The 20,812-nt window shown below is 41.7% G+C and overlaps 1 protein-coding gene across 1 annotated transcript in view; it reads right to left on the reverse strand.

The window, feature by feature from the left end:
- Positions 1-6,651: 6,651 nt before the first annotated feature.
- SLC40A1 (solute carrier family 40 member 1) overlaps positions 6,652-20,812 on the reverse strand; it is a 69,333-nt gene continuing 55,172 nt past the window's right edge. Inside the window, exon 8 of the mRNA XM_075180019.1 lies at positions 6,652-7,501. Coding sequence (XP_075036120.1) covers positions 7,482-7,501 — 20 coding nt within the window. The 3' untranslated portion in view covers positions 6,652-7,481. The remainder of the gene's footprint in view (positions 7,502-20,812) is intronic.

The following is a 20,812-nucleotide window of genomic DNA, read 5'->3' on the forward strand; positions in this document are numbered from 1 at the left end:
CCTTTTATGCTGCTCGCTGAGTGAGAAATTGAGAGAAGCGAGACAGCCAGATGGAAGGATAGTAATAGCTAGCAGTGACAATCCTGATATACACTGAATATTTAGCGGGATGGTCCTAGTAACTATTACCCCACCAAAATCTAATAGAAAACCTATCTAGAAAATAGCTAACCCGTTATTTAGGTTAATTCAGGGGTATGACCACTAGCTGTTTTAGAGGGAATAAGCTGGCACACAGTGGATAGAAGAAATATATTCAACACATAATAGTGTGTAATACCAGCAGCTCCTCTATAATCCTCATTAGTTCATTCCACCTTTGTTTCTGGTTAATAAGATGTAAGAATAAAGACTATTTTATGTTACACCAAGTCTTTCCAGAGGGATATGGTATGAATAGAACATTTATTATATATGTTACACAATAAACTATCAAAGTAGATTCCTAATCAGAGCAGTGTCGCGGTTAGACAAACTAGCATTTGTCTTTTTAACAGTTATCTTTATTCATGGTGTTATTCATATACGAGTTTTATATTTCGCTAATGGAATGTTTTAACAATGAATCAATAAAGGAGTATTTAACAGAATATTATGTATATAAATTAAAGAATTTCTGTCCATTTGAGTGCCCCACTTAGATCATTTCTTTTTTCTCTCATGTTTATGTTTCTAGTAAGCCTATGATCGGGTGCACCTAACCTCAGGTGGTATAGTCAATGCTATGTAGCCAGACTGATATATATATACCTAGAGGAATTATATGGACCACCTGGTGCGGTCTTTTTTCTAGTTGTAAGGACTATAAACATCCTGCTGCGAATGCAGAGGAGTTTTACAAGGAATCGAACAGTTATTCTCCAAGGCTGAAATACTCATTGTACAGAGCTACCTGAAGGGAATCTTTTGCATCAACTTTGTTTCCATTGCAATCTGCAAGAGGAAGATAAAGCAGTTAGACCTGAATAATTTTCCTCTTGCTTTGTTGCTCTGACCTCAGCATGTTCTAAATCTTTGTTTTGCATCTCTACAAGAACTAACCTAGCCTATTTTATAATTATGTCTCAAATTACTGCCAACATCTGTTCTGGGGCTATTATTCTTGACTTTGGATCTTGCCTCTAGCATCCTCAGTGTCGCTGCATTGTCCCTGTCTTTATCCTGCTCCCAGTTGATTTCCTGTTGTGTTCTGTCCACACCCTCAAATTCCCTAAGCTGATAAGCCCCTACTATTGCTGGTGAAGTCCTAGAGGCAACAGAGTATTTGCAAACAGATAGTAATCTATAAGAAAGAGGGCTGCTAAAAATGAAGGCCCTGAAAAGAGGTTCTAGGGGTCTTATCAGCATGCCATGGTTTCCTGCTTCTTCCTAAACCACAGGGCCATTCTCTTTCAAGGAATCCTTGGCAATGGTTTTCCTCCTTTGACAGAAATGGAGACATTTGTGAGGGAGCATTATCATCTGGAGGGAGGTGTGGAAACCAAAGACTATCCATTAGAACTAAGGGCTCCCTGCTGCAACAGCAAAGTTTGTCTGGAAGACACAAAGAATTTGCATGGATATTATCCAGGGGGTTTGTCCTTCAGGACCTTCATGCACTCCTGGCACGTAGGCAGATATAGACACTGTGCTTGGTGCCCCATTAACGAGAAAATATCTAAGCACCTCTTTTGGGACTGTGCCTCTGCACAGTGTGTCCAGGAACTGTCTATCACATGAGTCTGTACTTTATATATAAGTATACATTTTTCAATCAAATATAAATGTCTGTGATCGGAGAAATACACCTAGCACGATGTGTGTCTCTGATCTGAGATGCTCAAATTTTTAGACAAGTTATGTGTGGCAGAGATCTTGCACTGCTAGGAAAAGGTCATTGATGAATGATTGTGCAAAAAGTTGGGAGGAATTTTTATTCTGGGTAAATAGATTTGCTCTCTGTTAAAAAAAAGTTGGGGTGAGTCTCAGCAATGCAGCTTCTTTTACCAGCTGAGACCCAGGCTGCATTATAGACTGGATTCTGGCATAGGAACAGATGGCATGGGAGAGAGGTCAGAGCTCTGATCATGCCTTTTGAATTTTTCTTAAATGTAAGAAATCTTCACATAACATAATGTGTACAGACAGGATGTCTTCTGATAATGAATAGAAGCAACCCTTCATCATCATCATCATCATTATCATCTATTTATATAGCACCAGTAATTACGCAGCGCTGTACAGAGAACTCATTCACATCAGTCCCTGCGCTATTGGAGCTTACAAGCTAAATCCCCTAACATACACACAACAGACTGAGAGAGACTAAGGGCAATTTAATAGCAGCCAATTAACCTATCAGTATGTTTTTGGAATGTGGGAGGAAACCGAAGTGCCCGGAGGAAACCCACGCAAACATGGGGAGAACATACAAGGACATGGTTGGGAATTGAACTCATGACCCCATTGCTCTAGGGCAGAAGTGCTAACCACTAAGCCACCATGCTGCCCTTCAAGGTAAACAACATACTTGTTGTTTCAAGGCATAGTATATTGATAAGGTAAATTTAACAAAAGCCTGTCAAAACTCTGATTTTTCTTCCCCCATCCAAAAAAATAAGACTACCCTGTGTAGTGTGTAACATTGTAAAGATAAATAAGACATAAATAAAGTTGTTTTGTTGATACATTGTATCCTAAAACTAGAATCAAAGATACTCTCGTGTTTTGCAAAGATATACATATGCGTGCTCATTAATGTTTTAAAGCAGTTCTGGCCTTGTACAGTCATGGCCAAAAGATTTGAGAATGACACAAGTATTGGTTTTCACAAAGTTTGCTGCTTCAGTGTTTATAGACCTTTTTGTCAGATGTTGCTATGGTATACTGAAATAAAATTACAAGCATTTCATAAGTGTCAAATGATTTTATTGACAATTACATTAAATTTATCCAAATAGGCAATATTTGCAGTGTTGATCTTTCTTTGAAGACCTCTCCAATTCACCCTGGCATACTGTCAACTTCTGGGCCACATACTGACTGATGGTTGTCCATTTTTGCCTAATTAATACTTGGAGTTTGTCAGAATTTGTGGGTTTTTGTTTGTCCACCCACCTCGTGAGGATTAACCACAAATTCTCAATGGGATTAAGGTCTGAGGAGTTTGGGTCCATGGCCAGGAATATCCCCAGACCTTAATCCCATTGAGAATTTGTGGTCAATCCTCAAGAGGCATAAGGACAAACAAAAAACCACAAATTCTGACAAACTCCATGAATATTGTGAAAACTGACTCTTTGTAGAAACTTAATGTAGTTGTCAATAAAAGCCTTTGACACTTATGAAATGCTTGAAATTTTACTTCATTACACCATAGCAACATCTGGCAAAAAGGTCTAAAAACACCAAAGCTGCAAATTTTGTGAAAACAAATACTTGTGTCGTTCTGAAAACTTTTGGCCATGACTGTAACCTCACATAACTTGACTTTTCAACCATTATATTTGAAGCTGCAGGTGTTCTAATAGTTGGCATTGAAATAAGCTTTTCTAATTAAATGACTCTAAAGTCAATACATTATAATCTAAATGCAAGATATTACAAAAGCATGTGCATTTAATTAAATTTAAAATTGTTATTTAACAAACATGAAGAATTTGTGTAATTTGAGTGGAAGGAATTTCCACTAAATTATTTTATTTTTTATGTTTTATGTTTTTACGCAAAAGTAGCAATGCTTTATATTAAGAACCACAAACTGTAAATGTATTTATAACATGGAATTCTGACACCTTTTATACTGATGTGGTTTGTTGCCCCAAATAGCGAAAAATTATGGTTCTAAACCCAATGCGCCTCTATTCAAAAGCATTTGGGCAGTGTCGTAACTAGACATTTTAGTGTCCCGGGCGAGACAGGGCACCTGCGCCCCAAATCTAAGTGGGAGTGACATTTGCAAAGTGGGTGTGGCCACCGTAATGTGGGGGTGTGACTAGCACTTTACTGAAAGAATTCCGTTACACATATTTGCTAAAGCAAGATGTGTGTGTATATATATATATATATATATATATATATATATATACACAGTGGTGGGATTCAAATAAACTCTGGTGTGTCTCACACTAGTTACCGTGTATGAGGCAAGGAAAAGGAGAGTCCAGGAATTACTCTGGTGCTCCCTTGTGTATTTTTTCTTAATGAAAAGCTATAAATCAATACTTTACAAAGTAGGTTATGCAGAAGTCAATTCTCAATATTTCTCACCTAATGAGAGTTGGGGCTGAGATCAACTAACACGATTGAATACATATATTTACGTTAGAATAGAAGAAATATTATTGCATAAATTGTGTTAACCTTGCACCCTTTTGCTTTTTACATTAATAAATCCATGAAAAGCTATTTAAAAATAGGATATATAACAATCAGGTGCCGTACACATATATGAGCTGTGATAATGGGTAAAAAGGCATGTAAAGTAATGTGTATTTTAGATGCCTAGTAGACATTTTCTACGCACTGTGTTTTTCAATGAGAGAGAGAGACTAAATAGCTCTTCAGAGCGCTCTGCATGGCATACCTATGTACACAGAGAACCTTTTAAATGTACACAGTATGTCATCTCTGCCGGCAGAAAAGCTAGAGAAGGAAATAAGAAAAATAAAGCAATGTATTTAGTAAATATTGCAAGAGCCTATATAAAAGGTACAGGTAAAACAAATTGTATAAAGGTGGGATTTCGCTTAAAACTACAATTATATATTTAAAGCCTATGTGTAAATAACAGCCCGCGTACCAATAGTTTTACATGGATATATATAATATATTCAGGCTGTGAGAATTAATAAACAGCGTAATCGCAGGGTTCCCCTTTAAGATTTAATACATTCTGCATACATACTTCTAGGGAGCAGGACTTCTAAGCTACAAAATCAGGCTTGGACACCAATGCTTTCACATTGCACATTGTGGTCAATAGGCAGATTGAGAAAGATGAAGCCCAGGTCCCTAATGATATAATGATGTAATCCCGATTATTCAGGACATTTTAACTTTTTTTGCAACCTGTGGTTTATTGACATATATCATATTACAAATGTTAAAATTGGTATCTATAGGGGCATAGCAACAATGCATGCTTGTTTTATGCTAAAACAAGCAAATGTATACTGTCCATTTTAATAGGATTCTTATCTTGCACAAGAAAAGCAAAATATATCATTTATATATACACATGAAACTAGATCATGGCATTATATAGTGTCATTATATACTGTCATATCCATACAATGAAAACCTTAGTTATGTAAAATTTTATCTAGTGTATATAGTTAAAAGAACCAAAAACACCTACAAGGAACAATATAATTGATTAGATTTGTGCAGAACCAGGCACAGTATAGAGTATTTATCGACCATTTCAATGCTTTACGAGAGAGAGAGAGAAGAGAGGAGAGAGAGAGAGGAGAGAAAGGAGAGAGAGAGGAGGGGAGAGAGACAGAGAGAGAGAGACAGAGGAGGGACAGAGAGCAGGAGAAAAAAAGAGAAGGAGAGACAGAGAGCACTAGAGAGAGGGGAGAGAGAGAGGCAGAGACGGAGAGACAGAGAGCAGGAGAGAGAGAGAGAAGGAGAATATATGTGACAGGGAGAAGCTGTAAGTGCTTTGGTTTCTGTTGCCCGCTGTGTGTGCGCAAGTACATTACTTATTGGTGTCATGCCTGTAGGTTGCTGCATAATGTAGGTCACCTCTGCCCTCATGATGTGCTGTGCTGTGGGGCGAGGGCAGCGAGACTCCCAGCAGATGACATAGCGTTCCAAATGCCAAACTTTCTGTCAGTGGAACGCACATGCGTTCCACTGCGGAAGTATAAGGCAGAAGATACAGAGCCAGGTAGCGGGCGACTGCTGCACCCCCTTGGGCTTGCACCTTGGGCAACGGCACCGCCCGCACATGCCTAGTTACGGCTCTGCAGTTGGGAAGTAACTTATTATGTTTTTTGTTTTTTATGCACTACTTGTGAGTCTGAGAATGTTTTCAGCAGTACCTGACACTATACCGTCACCATGGCTAGCTGGCTACTGTGGTTGTTATGTTTATTATGTTTATAGGTAATTGAAATTAAAGAGAAAGAAGCATGGCACCCTTGTGTGTTTTTATAAAATAGGCTAAGGATAAAATTATAAGGAAACATCAAATCTCAAAATTCATGTAATATGGCAACCCCTGGGTAAATAAGTAAAATTTAGCAAGGGCTTCTATACAAGTGTGGCTCATGTATTAATTAGCCAAATAATATTTCACCCTTGGCACATTTGCTAGTGCAAAGAGCACAGACAAATGACTGCTGAGCAGTGGAGGAAGGTTATTTTGTTGGATGAATCATCCTTCACAATGTTTTCAAAACAAAGACGAATGCACATATGGCAACCAACAACCTAAAGAACTCTACAGCCCTGAGTGCCCATTTCAAAAAGTAGGTACCGTGGTTCTAGTATGTTAAGGGATGCATTTTCCTTCAATGATTTGGGTTCAGTAATTCCCTTAGAAAGCAATATTAGTGTAAATTTCAAATTGTTGAGCTATAATCTTTACCCCATTGTCAGGTTACCAGGGTGTTAGGGCAGGAGTCCACCTTTTAACCCTGGTACCTTAGTATCACACAGGCATAGAGAGAAGAAAATAAGAACTTTATTTCATAAGGATTTATACAACTGTAAACAACAGCAAATAATAACAAAGGATAGTTAAAACAACACTCAAGTGATCACCAAGCTTCAAACATCACCCAACAGCATCCCAGTGTTCAACATTTTTTTGCCATTATATACTTAGAGCTATAGTTCTTAACCAGGCAATGTTGTACAATACAGTTCTCAGGCCAAGTTTTAGTTTTCTAGTAGTCCTGATGTAGAACAAACACAAGTGGTTTATTTTAATACTATATTTTAATAGGACTCACTATACCTGATACATTATTAAAGTCAATTGGAGACTATGTATGGCTAAGTTGTGGTCATCAGTGGTGATGATGCAGTTTCTATGGAAATCCAACAATGGTACACCAACATGAAGAGAGTCTACATTCCAGTCACCCTGCTCTTTCAGGTACGTCAGGTGGGCAGACCCATGAGCAGCTCTCGATGGAGCAGTTTCCCCATTGCAAGTTGTTCTGATGAATATGTGACTAAGAAGCAGGAACTATGATTGAACTGATAAGAAACAGAATTCTAACATCAGAATCAGTAGAACCTTGAACATCTCTGGGTGCCCTCTGCAAGGCCATCTTAAACAGTCCAGATTTCCCACAGTGGAAATGTCACTCTACAAGGTTAGCCCAAGTTCAACATAGATGCCTTTGTCCCTAAATCCTTATGTGATGGAGATTGAAGACGAGATTGGTCCTCTCCTTGTGGTTTCTCTTCTGCTGATTTGGTGGCTGGGAGTTTGGTGCAGTCCCAGAGAGAACAATAGCTGCTCAAATCAGTTGTTGATAGACTTAATCCTGGTTGAGTAAAGCTAGGCAAAAGCAATTGAAAATTACTTCAGATACAATTTCTGTAACAGTTTTGCCAACGACTGAAAGTCCCAATGAGCATGCAGATTCATGTGTACACACCTACATGATTTACCATCAGATCGGTGATTTTCATTTATTATAACTATCTGCTGAAATGATTGTGACTACATACACACTCTACAGATATCTGAGATCCCTGCAGCAATATGCAAACCTAATTTAAATAATGGGCAGCAACTCAGGCACAGAAATACACACACAAACGTCCAGGAAGAGGAAATAGCATCATCACCATTTATTGCTTTGTTTAACTTTCTGTATAGTGTACTTATGGTTAGCTCCCTTCAGAACTGTACACAAGCTAGGATTTATTATTATATAATGAGCCTGGCAACTGAAAGAAAATCTTTTGCTTATTTGCTTACCACCACTGCAACAAAATTGCAAACAATAAACAGAAGAGAAAGGAGAAGAAAAAATTGCAGTTGTTGACCCCACATATACACACATGACAAAGTAATATACATTTCACATGGGAAGTGAAATGTATATTTCAGAAGTGATCAGGGGAGAGGAGATTTGGAGGTCCAAGGCAGATTGGAGTGTATCTCATGACTAGAGATGTAGGGAGTAGCATCAATGAGTGCTTTCAAGGTTAGGGTGAACAGTTTGAAGTGGATTATGGAGGGAATAGGGAGCCAGTGCAGAGCTTTACAGAGAGGTGCAGTGGAAGTGGAGTGACAGGAGAGGAAAAAAAGATATGCTTCAGTATTGAAGACAGATTTATGAGGGGAGAGACAGGTGAGTGGTAGGGCAGTTAGTAGATTACAGTAGTCAAGATGGGAAATGGTCGAATTCAAGCAATGTTACTAAGGTGTAGGTGTCAGGATTGCAGAGTCGAGGAGGACTCCAAATCAGAGTATCTGGGAAACAGGAGAGAAAGTGAAGTTGTCCACCATGAGAGAGAGGGAAGTAGGTGAGGAAATCCCAGGAAGGAGGAAGATGATAACTTTGGTTTTGGAAAGGTTCAATTTGAGATATTGTTGGCACATGGTAAAGAGGAAGTTGGAAGCCTGGGAAAATAGAGAAGGGGAAAGATCAGTGGTAGGAAAGGCCGATTTGAGTATCATTGGTGTAGAATTTGTAGTTGAGGCCCAAGTAACGAATGAGTTTGTCTTGACAGGAGATGTAAAGAGAGAAAAGCAGTGGACCAAGAACTGAGCCCTGTGGAACCTCAACAGAGAGCGGAAGTTGAGGGGAGTGTTATTCAGAAATAAACAAGAGTGTCCAGAGGTAGGAGGTGATTCAGGAGAGAATAGTGCTGAGGTGTGAAGGGTGGTGGTGAGAAGAGGATATTCAAGCTTGTCAAAGGTAGCACAGAAGTATGCGCAGGGAGAAGTAAACGTCCAGTTTAGCCCTAATTAAGACATCACTTTGGTGGTCGGTTTCAGAGGAATGAGGAGGGCAGAAACATAATTTAAGTGGGTCGAGTGAGTGGAGAGAATGTGGGTCAGCAGATTGTAGACAAGGTGTTAGAGGAGTTTGGACGCAAAATAAAGCAGAGAAATGCGGTGGTATATAGAGAGGAGAAAGTATCAAGAATAGGATTTTCGAGAATAGGAAAGATGAGTGCATGTTTGAAGTCATAGGGGAGGGTTCTACTGGAGCGTGAATGGATAAGGTCGGCTAGGCATTGGCAAACATTAGAGAAAAGGAAATGGAGAAGGGAGGTAGCAGGGTCAAAGGGACAGATAGAGGGGAAAGTGGAAAGGAGCAAGAAAACCTCAGATGTGCTGATAGGGGTTAACGAGATAAGGATGTGGGGGTGGGAGGGAGGAAATCAGGGCAGGTGGAGAGTACCTTTCTTGTCACATGAGCAGGCAGGGAATGAGGCATGGGTGGGAGGGAATGTAGAGAAGTGAGTTGACGGTGCTGAAGAGGTGATGAGGGTTGTTGCACTGAGTAAAGAAGTTTGAAATAAGATTTCTTTGCAAGAGAAAGACATTGGCAAAGTAAGAAGACAGCAAAAATTTGTGGATGAAGGCAGCAACAGAGCATGATTTCCTCCATTGGCGCTCAGCAGGATAGGTGCATTTTTGCAGGAGGTGAATTTGAATAGCATGACAGGATTGTAGTTTTGATCTCTGAAGGCAAAGTGTGGTTACTGCGGCTGTCTCATCTAGGGCTCTGCAGAGTGTAATGTTGTGAAGAGTAACAGCAACAGTGGGGCAGCACCTGTTAAATATAGGAGAGTGGAATGGCTAGAGAGGAGAAGAGGACTTGGAGGTAGTAAGTGAAATAAGTAAGGAGGTGGCAGAGCACAATGGGATGTCAATGGGGATCTAGAAGTTCCCCGATAGAGAGGGTTTATCAAAGGATAAGAAGTGGAATAGCCTGTTGAAAAAGATGGGAGGGGGCAAGGGGTGATAGATGATGGCAATGCAAAGTTGGATAGGATAGAAGATATGTATAAATAAACCTCAAAGGAGAAGGAAACAGAGGGTTCAGGAAGTTCGCTCTGAATGAGCAAGTAAGTGACAGAAGGCAGATAACTTCTCCACCTTGGTGGTCATCAGACTGTTGAGTGTAGGTTGAGAGACCGCTGGACAAGAGGGTAGCAGGGAAAGTGGTGTAAATTAATTTTTTGCTAATGGCACGTTAACTGAAGGAATAAGAGAGGAATAGGTTATGGATGGAAGAGTTTATGGCAGAGAAACTGAGCATTCCAGAGTGCACATGAAAAAGGTAAGCGAGTGGAAGGATGGTGATAAGGTTAAAGGGTTAGAGGTGCTGTTTTGTAGGGATTAGAGTGACGGATGAGTGTGAGTGGATGATGGATATTGCAGAAGGGCCAAGATTGGAGTAGATGTCACAGGAGTGTGGGGAGGATTGGAGAAGGAGGGGAAAGTCTGAAAAGCTGGGGAGAAGGTGAGACAATAAAGGGTAGAGAAAATAAAAGTGTGAAGAATGGGAAGGGAGTGAAGGACATGCAATGGGGTGAAGAAGCTGAGACAATGATGGAGCAGGGAGCTGACACAGGAGAACAATGGGGGGGGGGTTTGGGAGCAAGGAGGTGGTAATTAGATAATATATGGATTGTCATTCAGGCACAAGCAGGTGTTAAGGTAGTGGGGAGAGACAGATGGAGGGGATAGGGAAAAAAGGATTGATGTACAGTATGAGGAATCAAGTAAGGCAACATGTTCATTGCAAGTAATGGCACTTTTAAGCGAGGCAGGTATGTTATGTTGAAGTCAGCAAATTGGATAAAGTCATTTCAATTAATATCGAGCAAACTTGGTTGTCTTTGTCTGAAAATATGCGTAGAGCACGCTACGGCATGGAAGGGCGTGTCCAACCGCAACACGTGGCAATAACAGTTTTTACACTTTTGTATACATTCCCACAATCACACACATTTGTAAATAGTACACATTAATTGTAGCTGCAACACATAGTTATTTATGTCAAAATATAGTAGTGTTTATGTGTAATACTATAAGTTATATGCATATTAGTAATACATATGGTACAGGTTAAAGGAAAGGTGTCATGTCTGGTATCATTAATCCCCTTTACATCAGCAGCTGTCCGGTTAATTCGGCAAATAGATCGCACATTGCATACTCAAGTTATTGATGTTAGGGAATAAACCTTTAATGCTGACTATAAAATGCTAATGGACTAGTTGTAACTGGAGTCTTGGCGGGAAGAAAGGAGCACATCCCGTGGAGAGATGACCCCCACCTTTGGATTCTTTAGTTTGAACTAGCCTATGATCTGCAACCCCCTGGACCGTCCTGAAGCCTGGATTAATAGAAGCAAGCCACACCATCTGCATTGTTTTACTGTATTTCTGTTTGCATATAAGCAGGAGCTTTTCATCTAGTGTTCAGTCATATTGACCACAGACTTCAGACCTGAATGACTGTTCACTGGATCCAGAGCGCCTGCGATAAGTAACGGCTGTACTTATTATTATTTCGCTTGAATTATTCTGCTACTTTTTGAGAATAAATATTTGTGCGTTGGAAACACAAATCGAGATTCGACAATCGTTATTGGATAGCGACAAAACGTGCATAACAATTTGGGGGCTTGAGCGGAGGTTACGTTACCGGACGACACGCAAGACAAACGGATTTCAGTTCCGCAACAAAGGGTGGAGACGCGTCATATACGGGTAAGAACGCAATGTGTTCAAAACCTGATTTTTACTCTGGGATGTGAAACCGAATGTCCGTTTTGCATAATCTGAAGGTGCGCTAACTTGAATATAGGGACAAAAGAGAAAACTGTTTCTTTTTATTGTCATATTGCGTTTTAATATATTGTATTGCTTGGCGTTTGTTTACTACCTGCCTAGCGTATGTGAACTTCCGGTAGATTTTCCACGTGTTCAAACAATCGTATTGATAGCTATTATACATGCATAGTATAATCAATTGTGAAAGTCTCTGAAACGTTATTACTATTGTTGGGAACTTTGCGCAGAAAAGGTGTATATTGTGTGATTTTGTAACGTAGATACACTGTTTTATTGTGGATTGTGCAGGTTGCCCAACTGAAGGATGGTATATGGGGCAGGTATACCGAATGCGAAAACAAACAGGGTGTAACAAAAGGAGGCATTTAGCTGGCAATATGCAGAGAAAACAGGGAAGTAAAGTAAAACATTTGTGCAGCAATGCACCTAGATTGAATGTAAAGACCTATGTGTAACAAACAATAGTTTAAGTTTGGTTAACTTACATGATAGAGAAATCCTTCCTCTCAGCAAACAGACAGGGTGGGTCTGTTTAGTGCAAACAAAGCCAGTGATGGGGCGTTTCCTTTTAAAGAGAAGGTTGGTGTGTCACTTGTCCATCAAGCTAAGGCTGGGGGAGGAGTATCAGGTATAAAAGCTTGTTTGTATCATTTGTGCACTGAGACCAACGCTGGGTAAGTTGGCTGGTCCTGAGAGAGAGATGGTCTATGTATAGCTAGCGTTTAGGGTCTCCAAGTATTGCTGTGAAATCTGTACGGTGTCAAAACATTTACCATCCTGACAATAAAACTACATAAAAAGGAAGAATTTGTTCGCGTGTGCTTCTGCAGTAGCGGGCTCTTTCCACAAGGGTTTTCGCAAAGCGCCACCAATAGATCGCAAGGTTTACTGATAATTAGTATTAGTAAGCGGTGCGATCTAACCGCACAGTGAGGACAACCGTGAGTGCGAATTGGGAGAGCAGCTTGGAGGAATTATATTAGAAAGGCTGGTTGATTGTATCGACTTTGTGCTACCAGTGATAATGAACTCAACAGATTTTTCTTGGCTGCAGCAGCTCCTACTAACTTGCTGGGAAGAGACTTGTTATGTAAAATGGGATGTGTCATATACTGTACCTCAGATGGTGTATTCCTAGACATACCAGAGAAGGTTGCGCATGAGGTACAGGATATATTGGACACCCCACAAATGTTAATGTTGCACTCTACCGTTATAGAACAAAGTCCATCTCAAGTAAAGGGGATGTTGCTGGAAATACCGGGGTCCCTATGGACCAGAGATGGACAGGACACTGGATTGATGGCAAATGTAGCTCCTGTGATGGTACATCTAAAAAGTTGTAGGATAGCTCTAAAAATCCCACAGTATATATTAAAACCGGAGGTGGAACTAGGGGTATATCCTGTTATTGAGAGGCTGTTGCAACAAAGGATTTTAATTCGTATATCCAGCACAGCAAATAGTACCATTTTCCCTGTGAAGAAGAGTGGTGGGAGGGGCTATAGATTAGTCCAGGACTCAAGGGGAATTAATAAAGATGTTGAGAGCCAATTCCCCCTAGTGCCCAATCCAGCTGTCATCCTCATGCAGATTCCACCGTCTGCTAGTCATTTTACTGTCATTGATCTATGTTCTGCTTTCTTCTCAGTCCCTCTTCACCCTGACTGCCAATACCTTTTTGCATTCTCCTACCGGGGGGGATGCAATATACATGGACCAGACTGCCCCAGGGGTTCATTGACAGCCCCAGTATTTTCTCTCAAGCCTTACATGACTGTTTACAATCCATCCAACCAAGCAATGGGTCTGTTCTAATTCAATATGTGGACGATTTGTTGTTGTGCTCTGATTCTTTTATGTCATGCTTACATGATACTAAATTGTTGTTGCTCCATCTCTCGCAAACAGGGCACAAAGTGGCAAAGGACAAGTTACAGCCATGTCAGACTAAGGTCAAATACTTAGGACACTGTCTCACCCAGGGGCTAAGACACTTGACGACCGACAGAATTAAGGCCATACAACACATGACTCTGCCGCAGAGCCAGAAGCAAATTCATACCTTCTTGGGGATGTGTGGATGCTGTAGATCCTGGATCCCAGGTTTTTCTATTCTGGCATTTCCATTGCAGGAGCTAGTCTCTTCCTCAAAACCAGAACGTGTCGTACACACAGAGGAGTCAGAGCAAGCGTTCTTTAATCTTAAAGATAGTCTGACTAAAGCACCTGCATTAGGAATACCTGATTATGAAAAGCCTTTTGAGCTATATTGTACGGAAACTGATGGTTGTGCAGCAGGTGTCCTCACACCGAAACCTGATGACGCTTGCAGACCGGTAGCTTACTACACTGCACAATTGGACACTGTGGCAAGATCACTCCCAACATGTCTCAGAAGTGTAGCAGCAACTGCTCTTCTGGTAAGAAAGAGCGAGGACGTAGTATTAGGACATGATTCAACTGTCTATACACCCCATGCTGTATCAGCTGTTAAATTCAGCTCGAACCAGACATGTTTCTTCAGCTACATTCGCAAAATGGGAACTAGCTCTGATGGCACCCTCAAACATCACCATCAAACAATGTAGCACCTTAAATCCAGCTACATACCTTCCATATGTGTCTCAAGAGACACAAAGGGTGGGAGGTGAGGAGACACTGTGTGGTGATGAGTTTGGCAAGAGTACTGATACGCATGATTGTATGGAATACCTGAACCAGACCTATACTGCCAGGCCCGACATACGTGACACCCCCTTAGAAAATGTAGATTTTACGTTTTATACAGATGGGAGTTGTCATAGACAGACAGAGACGGGAGAACTATGTACTGGTTATGCTGTTGTAGACGATCAGGATGTTGTAGAATCTAGACTCCTTGGCCCACCTCACTCAACCTAGTAGCATTAAGGAGAGCTTGTGAGTTTGCAAAGGGTAAGTCAGCTAATATATATACTGACTCTAGGTACGCCTTCGGGGTAGTGCGCGATTTTGGGGCCCTTTGGCATATTAGAAACTTTACGACAGCAGCAGGCATGCCAGTAGCACACTCACAACACATAAAAGGACTTTTGACAGCGATACAGTTACCCAGGACAGTAGCTGTCATAAAGTGTAAAGCCCATACCTCTGAAGAAGACCCGGTGTCATTGGGCAACAACAGGGCAGACGAAGCTGCTAAATGGGCAGCAGGGCAACCTATGACTGTATCGACCGACACTATGATGGTTTTTCAGACATTAGACATGCAGAAATTAATTGAAATGCAAGATTTGTGTTCCCTGCAGGAGAAGGCTGTCTGGAAGGCAAAGGGATGTGGGCAAGAGTCCTCAGGACTCTGGAGAGATGGACAAGGTAAGCCTGTAGCTCCCAGAAAATACTATCCAAGCCTGGCTGAAGCAGCACACGGTCTGACTCACCTGGGTAAAGAAGGTATGTGTCATCTAGTGAGAGCATACTTGTGTGCTCCTGGATTTTCCTCTCAGGCTGGTAAGAAGGCAATGTCATGTCTTACTTGTTTGAGGAAAAATGTCAGGAAAACTATTCCAACTGAGCCATCACACATCCCTCCTACAGAGGGACCTTTTCAGGTAATACAAATTGGCTATATCCAATTACCACCTTGCAGGAATGTAAAGTATGTGTTATTATGTCTTGATGTGTTTTCAGGTTGGGTAAAAGCATATCCGGCAGCCACTAATACTGCTGTGTTCACGGCAAAGAAAATTGTACAGGAGTTTGTGTGTAGGTTCGGTATCCCTAGAATCATCGAAAGTGATAGGGGTACCCACTTTACTGGTGATATCTTCCAAAATATGTGTAAGCTCATGGGAATCAGTAGCAGACTTCACACCCCTTACCGACCACAAGCCAGTGGTAAGGGGGAAAGAGTAAATGGTACTATTAAGAACAAGCTTGGTAAGATAATGGCTGAAACTGGGTTGGCGTGGCCTGAAGCTTTGCCACTAGTCCTCCATAGCATCCGAACCACTCCTAGACCTTCTCTTAATCTGTCCCCCTTTGAGATACTGTTTGGGCCGACAACCTCATTTGATCGTAAGTCCGCAAGACGACTTAATAGTGTAATAATGAAGTGACTGTACAATATCTTATAAAAATGAGCAGACAGCTAAAACAACAACAAAAACTAAAAATGCTGTCACCTGGTATGCCAGAAACAAACTGTCATGATGTTGAACCTGGGGACTATGTTATGATCCGCAATTTCCTATGCTCAGGTTGTTTAACAGACCGTTGGGAAGCCTGTACCAAGTGCTGCTGACCAGTACCACATAACTGAAGGTTGCAGAGAGAGACACTTGGGTCCATTCCACCCACTGCAGGAAAGTCAGTAACCCGGAGAAAGTGCGAGATAAAACTGAGACCAACGACACCGATCTGTCACTCGTAAACCTGTTCCGGGAGACCTAAAGCCTTCAGTCAAGACACCTGAACCAGAGACGTTGCCTCAGAAATATCTTTCCAGCGATGGAGTGGCGGTTTTTGTTTTTCTTTTGTTCCAGGATTTTCCTTGTTTTTACTTTTTCTAGGACACTCTATTTTTGTGAAGGAGGATGGAGGACAGAGACAGGTTCTGGTAGTGATACCGATGAGATGGAGATCGAGGAAAAGTTACTAGAGTACTCAGAGCAGCCCATTATCAAGCTTGGTCCAGGGGTTATGAAAAGGTCTGCTAGTCACGGAACGCGGAGACAGTGTGAGGGGCTATTGTCTGATGAGTATTGTATCTGCAAGTTCTGTGACTCCCTAGTTGAAGAGAAGTGCATCCAGCGATGCCAGTCCACTAGTAATCTGGACGTGGGCGGGCATCCTCTGGAGGATTATCACTTAGTGGGTAAGGTTCTAAACCAAACTGAGTGCTGGGTGTGCTCGCATGTCCCTCAGGGACAGCATAACATAGGACTAGTGCCATTCCCACTAAACATCTCTGAGGTACTAAAATTAAGGGGAGGGAGGCCCATAGAAGGGAGGTACAATAACACTATGTCCCCTAGTCTGAAGCTTCGACAATACTCCTTAGACAGATCTTTACTGTGCCTAAACATCTCTTATGCAAAGCGTCTGGAGAATTGGGAAGCTAACCTATCAGATCAGACAATGGCTCGCCACACTCATTTTGGAGGAAGACTTGCAAGGTCACCAATAGGTAGGACTGTTGATGGACACCACAAATTAGGGTGTGTAACTAAACATAAGAAAGTATCCATTGGAAAGGTCTCTATAGGTAATTGTAAGAATGTCATACATGCTGACACGTGTCTTGAACAAATGGAGGCACTAGGCATGGGTAGTTTGTCAAAACCTTATGTGATATAATTAATGGGCATTCTGTTCCTTATGTTCTCCCTGATGATGTGTACTTGGTTTGTGGGAGAAAAGCTTATTCCTGGGTGACTCCGAGTTCCAAGGGCTTGTGTTTCTTAGGTAAACTGGTTCCTGAAATCATGACTATTACTCATGAAGCAACAGTTGGTATTCACAAGACTACATCACCACCATACATACACACACAGTATGAACACCGTGGCAAGAGAAATATGATTCCTGGTGAGGAACCCATAGCTAAAACATTGATTAGTGAAACCGCTGGTTTTCAAGTTATGGTTGCTCTAGACCTCACCAGGACCGCTCGGGGAACTTTAAATATATTCAAGACCTAGCTAAATTGATAGACAATATCACTGAGATGTATGATGACACTTTCAGGTATACTGGAAGGGAGCTACAAGCGTACAAGAAGGAGTTGGTGCAACATAGGTTGGTACTGAATTATCTCACCTCTATTACTGGTGGATACTGTGTGACTTTGGCCACCCAGTATGGTGTAAAATGTTGCACATACATCACCAATAATACAGATGACCCCAAAGAGGTTAGAGCCCGGAAGATGGATAAAATTCTGCAACTGAAATGGGAATTTCGAAGGAACCATAATTCTTCATTATATGAGGTCGGGGAAAAGGTGACAGCTTGGTTCTCGTGGTTGAACCCTGTGAAATAGTTCTCTGGTCTGGGGGAGTGGGTACAGGAAATGGTTGCTAGTGTAGGTAAGCTCCTTCTCCTTATACTGGGTGTCATCTTAGCAATTGGTTTATGTGTCAAATGTGTTCCTACTGTGTTGAAGTGTGGAAAACAGTTTTCTGGGAGAAACACTGAAAACGAGACTAAAAGGGTGGTGAGAGATGCCGAGATCATGGTCTGTGAAGAAGTGCTGTATAATCCTGAACTTGAAACGGTGATTATGTGATAGTTTATTACACTATCAAAGGGTGGAGCTGTCGAAGTCAGCAAATTGGATAAAGTCATTTCAATTAATATCCAGCAAACTTGGTTGACTTTGTCTGAAAATATGCGTAGAGCACTCTACGGTGTGGAAGGGTGTGTCCAGCCGCAACACGTGGCAATAACAGTTTTTACACTTTTGTATACATTCGCAAAATCACACACATCTGTGAATAGTACACATTAATTGTAGTTGCAACACAGTTATTTATGTCAAAATATAGTAGTGTTTATGTGTAATACTATAAGTTATATGCATATTAGAAATACATATGGTACAGGTTAAAGGAAAGGTGTCATATCTGGTATCATATTGATCCCCTTTACATCAGCAGCTGTCCGGTTCATTCGGCGAAGGGATCGCACATTGCATACTCAAGTTATTGATGTTAGGGAATAAACCTTTAATATGATGCGGACTATAAAATGCTAATGGACTAGTTGTAACTGGAGTCTTGGCAGGAAGAAAGGAGCACAGGGATGACCCCCACCTTTGGATTCTTTCGTTTGAACTAGCCTATGATCTGCAATCCCCTGGACTTTCCTGAAGCCTGGACCAATAGAAGCAAGCCACACCATCTGCATTGTTTTACTGTATTTCTGTTTGCATATAAGCAGGAGCTTTTCATCTAGTGTTCAGTCATATTGACCACAGACTTCAGACCTGAATGACTCTTCACTGGATCCAGAGCGCCTGCGATAAGGAGCGGCTGTACTTATTATTATTTCAGTTGAATTATTCTGCTACTTTTTGAGAATAAATCTTTGTGCGTTGGAACCACAAATCGATAATCGTTATTGGATAGCGACAAAATGTGCATAACAGTTACAGCACTAAATGTGAGGTACAGACTAAATGTGGGGTACAGGACTAAATGTAACAATGGTTTAGCACAAAGGTTTTGTCTATTATGACCTATGACAAATGCTGTAGTATGGGGGTAGTGGGCACTTCAGATAAGGATTCCAGACAGAGAAAAGTAGGATAGGTGGCTCATACTTCATGTAGTTTAAAAGTCCCAAGAGCAGCAGGTGGAGTTCAACAGTAGATTGCGGTAACATAGAGTAGGTAGCGGTGGCAGCAGGGGGCTTATTGTATAGTATGTGGAGTTGATTGAGAAGTAGCATCCAGGTGAATTGCAGTTGTGGGAGGGTTGCTTGAAGAGGCAGCAGAGTAGCAGGAGGGATGAATGAGAATGTAGAAGAGCAGCAAGAAAGAAATGGCAGGATAAGTGGCGGGGAGGATAAGTGGTGGAAAGAAAGGGGGGCTTGGCAATCAGAGTGGGCAGTGGAGGCAGGGACCCGGAGATGGCAGGTTTGAGGCCGCAGCGACAGGGTGGTCATTGACTGAGTAGTGTGGTGCAGGGTGATGGAATTGCACTGGTTTACGGAGGTCCAAGTGATAGGCTACAGGCAGTAATCCAGGAAGACAATCACCAAGTCCAGGTTGGAGAGGGAGATCACACCAACAGTATGTGACTATGGAACAGATCCAGCAAGAGGAATCACTTGCTGTGCAGCACAGGGAACCCCAAGTATCAAGGCAAGCACTGGCTGCAGTCTGAGTTCTGGGAGCCAAGTGTCGGTAGAAGCCATAATCAGGTTTGGGTGCCTGGTGTCATAACGTGTTGAATGGACTGGGCAGTAGCCGGGAGGGATGGAGAGTTGTGAAGGCCGCAAGTGATAGTTAGTGATGGGTAAGGTAGGTAGATGTAGTACATCTGGCACAATTCGTGTTCAAATTCCGATGCGGTGGCCAGATGCAAAAATAGCGCAAATTCAGTAGTTTGGAGGTTGGAGGACACCAAGTCCATGTCAGGTTGCAGGATCAGCAAAGCAGCAAGTAAAAAGACCAGTGATCTTGTAAAGGGGAGAGGGGAGGCACGGTGCATATGTATTGGCCAGCTCGAGGGAGGGAACGGGTAGAAACATGTCTGCTTTCGGGTGCCATCATCCTTGTGTCCTGATCCTCTGCATTATAGAATGGAGGAGTCCCAGGATTAAAAGGTGTCTGGAACTGCCCCTGGGGCCCTGAGTTTGGTACGACGGTATGGTGACAGTAAATTTGTCGATGGTTGACTCCAAAATGGTGAGATTCATTCTGCCGACATGTTTAAAATGATGACATTACAGCTGGCGGTCCCGCCACTAAATAGTTAATGTTATAAAACAAAACAAAAAAAATTAACCCCATACCTCCCCCCCTAAAAAAACACATAAACCCTACTGCTGCCGACGCAATCCAGCCGTCAACCCGCCAGCACAATAATACAAGGACGTAAATTTTTAAAAAAAGCATGCTAATTTGCACCCCTTGCATTGTAACATGGTTTTGTCCAGGAGACTGAAATAAGAAGTCTCTCAAGTTAAGATCCTTAATAAATCAGGCCCCATGTTACTACTTCTTTAAGCATGCCTGCTTTTGATGTTATTTTTGAACCTTCTAAATGTCACAAGACATATGTTGATATACATCATCGATCAGCATCCTTTTTGTATCCAGGAGCAGTGGAGGGCTGGCACATTTTAGCCTGGGGGACAAGACTCAACTCAGCAGCCTATTTTATTGGAAAAAAATGCAGGTGGCCCAGTGACCCAGCCCAAGGTAGCCCACTATGGGACCGGCCCAGCCTGCCCCTGTCCAGGAGTATATCTCCCCCAAGCACATCAAACTCAAAGTACTTTCTATCAAACATGCTTCTATTTTTTATTTGACCCATATGAAATTATGGAATTT

The sequence above is a fragment of the Mixophyes fleayi genome, chromosome 7 (genome assembly GCF_038048845.1).
Source record: "Mixophyes fleayi isolate aMixFle1 chromosome 7, aMixFle1.hap1, whole genome shotgun sequence".
Taxonomy (NCBI): domain Eukaryota; kingdom Metazoa; phylum Chordata; class Amphibia; order Anura; family Limnodynastidae; genus Mixophyes; species Mixophyes fleayi.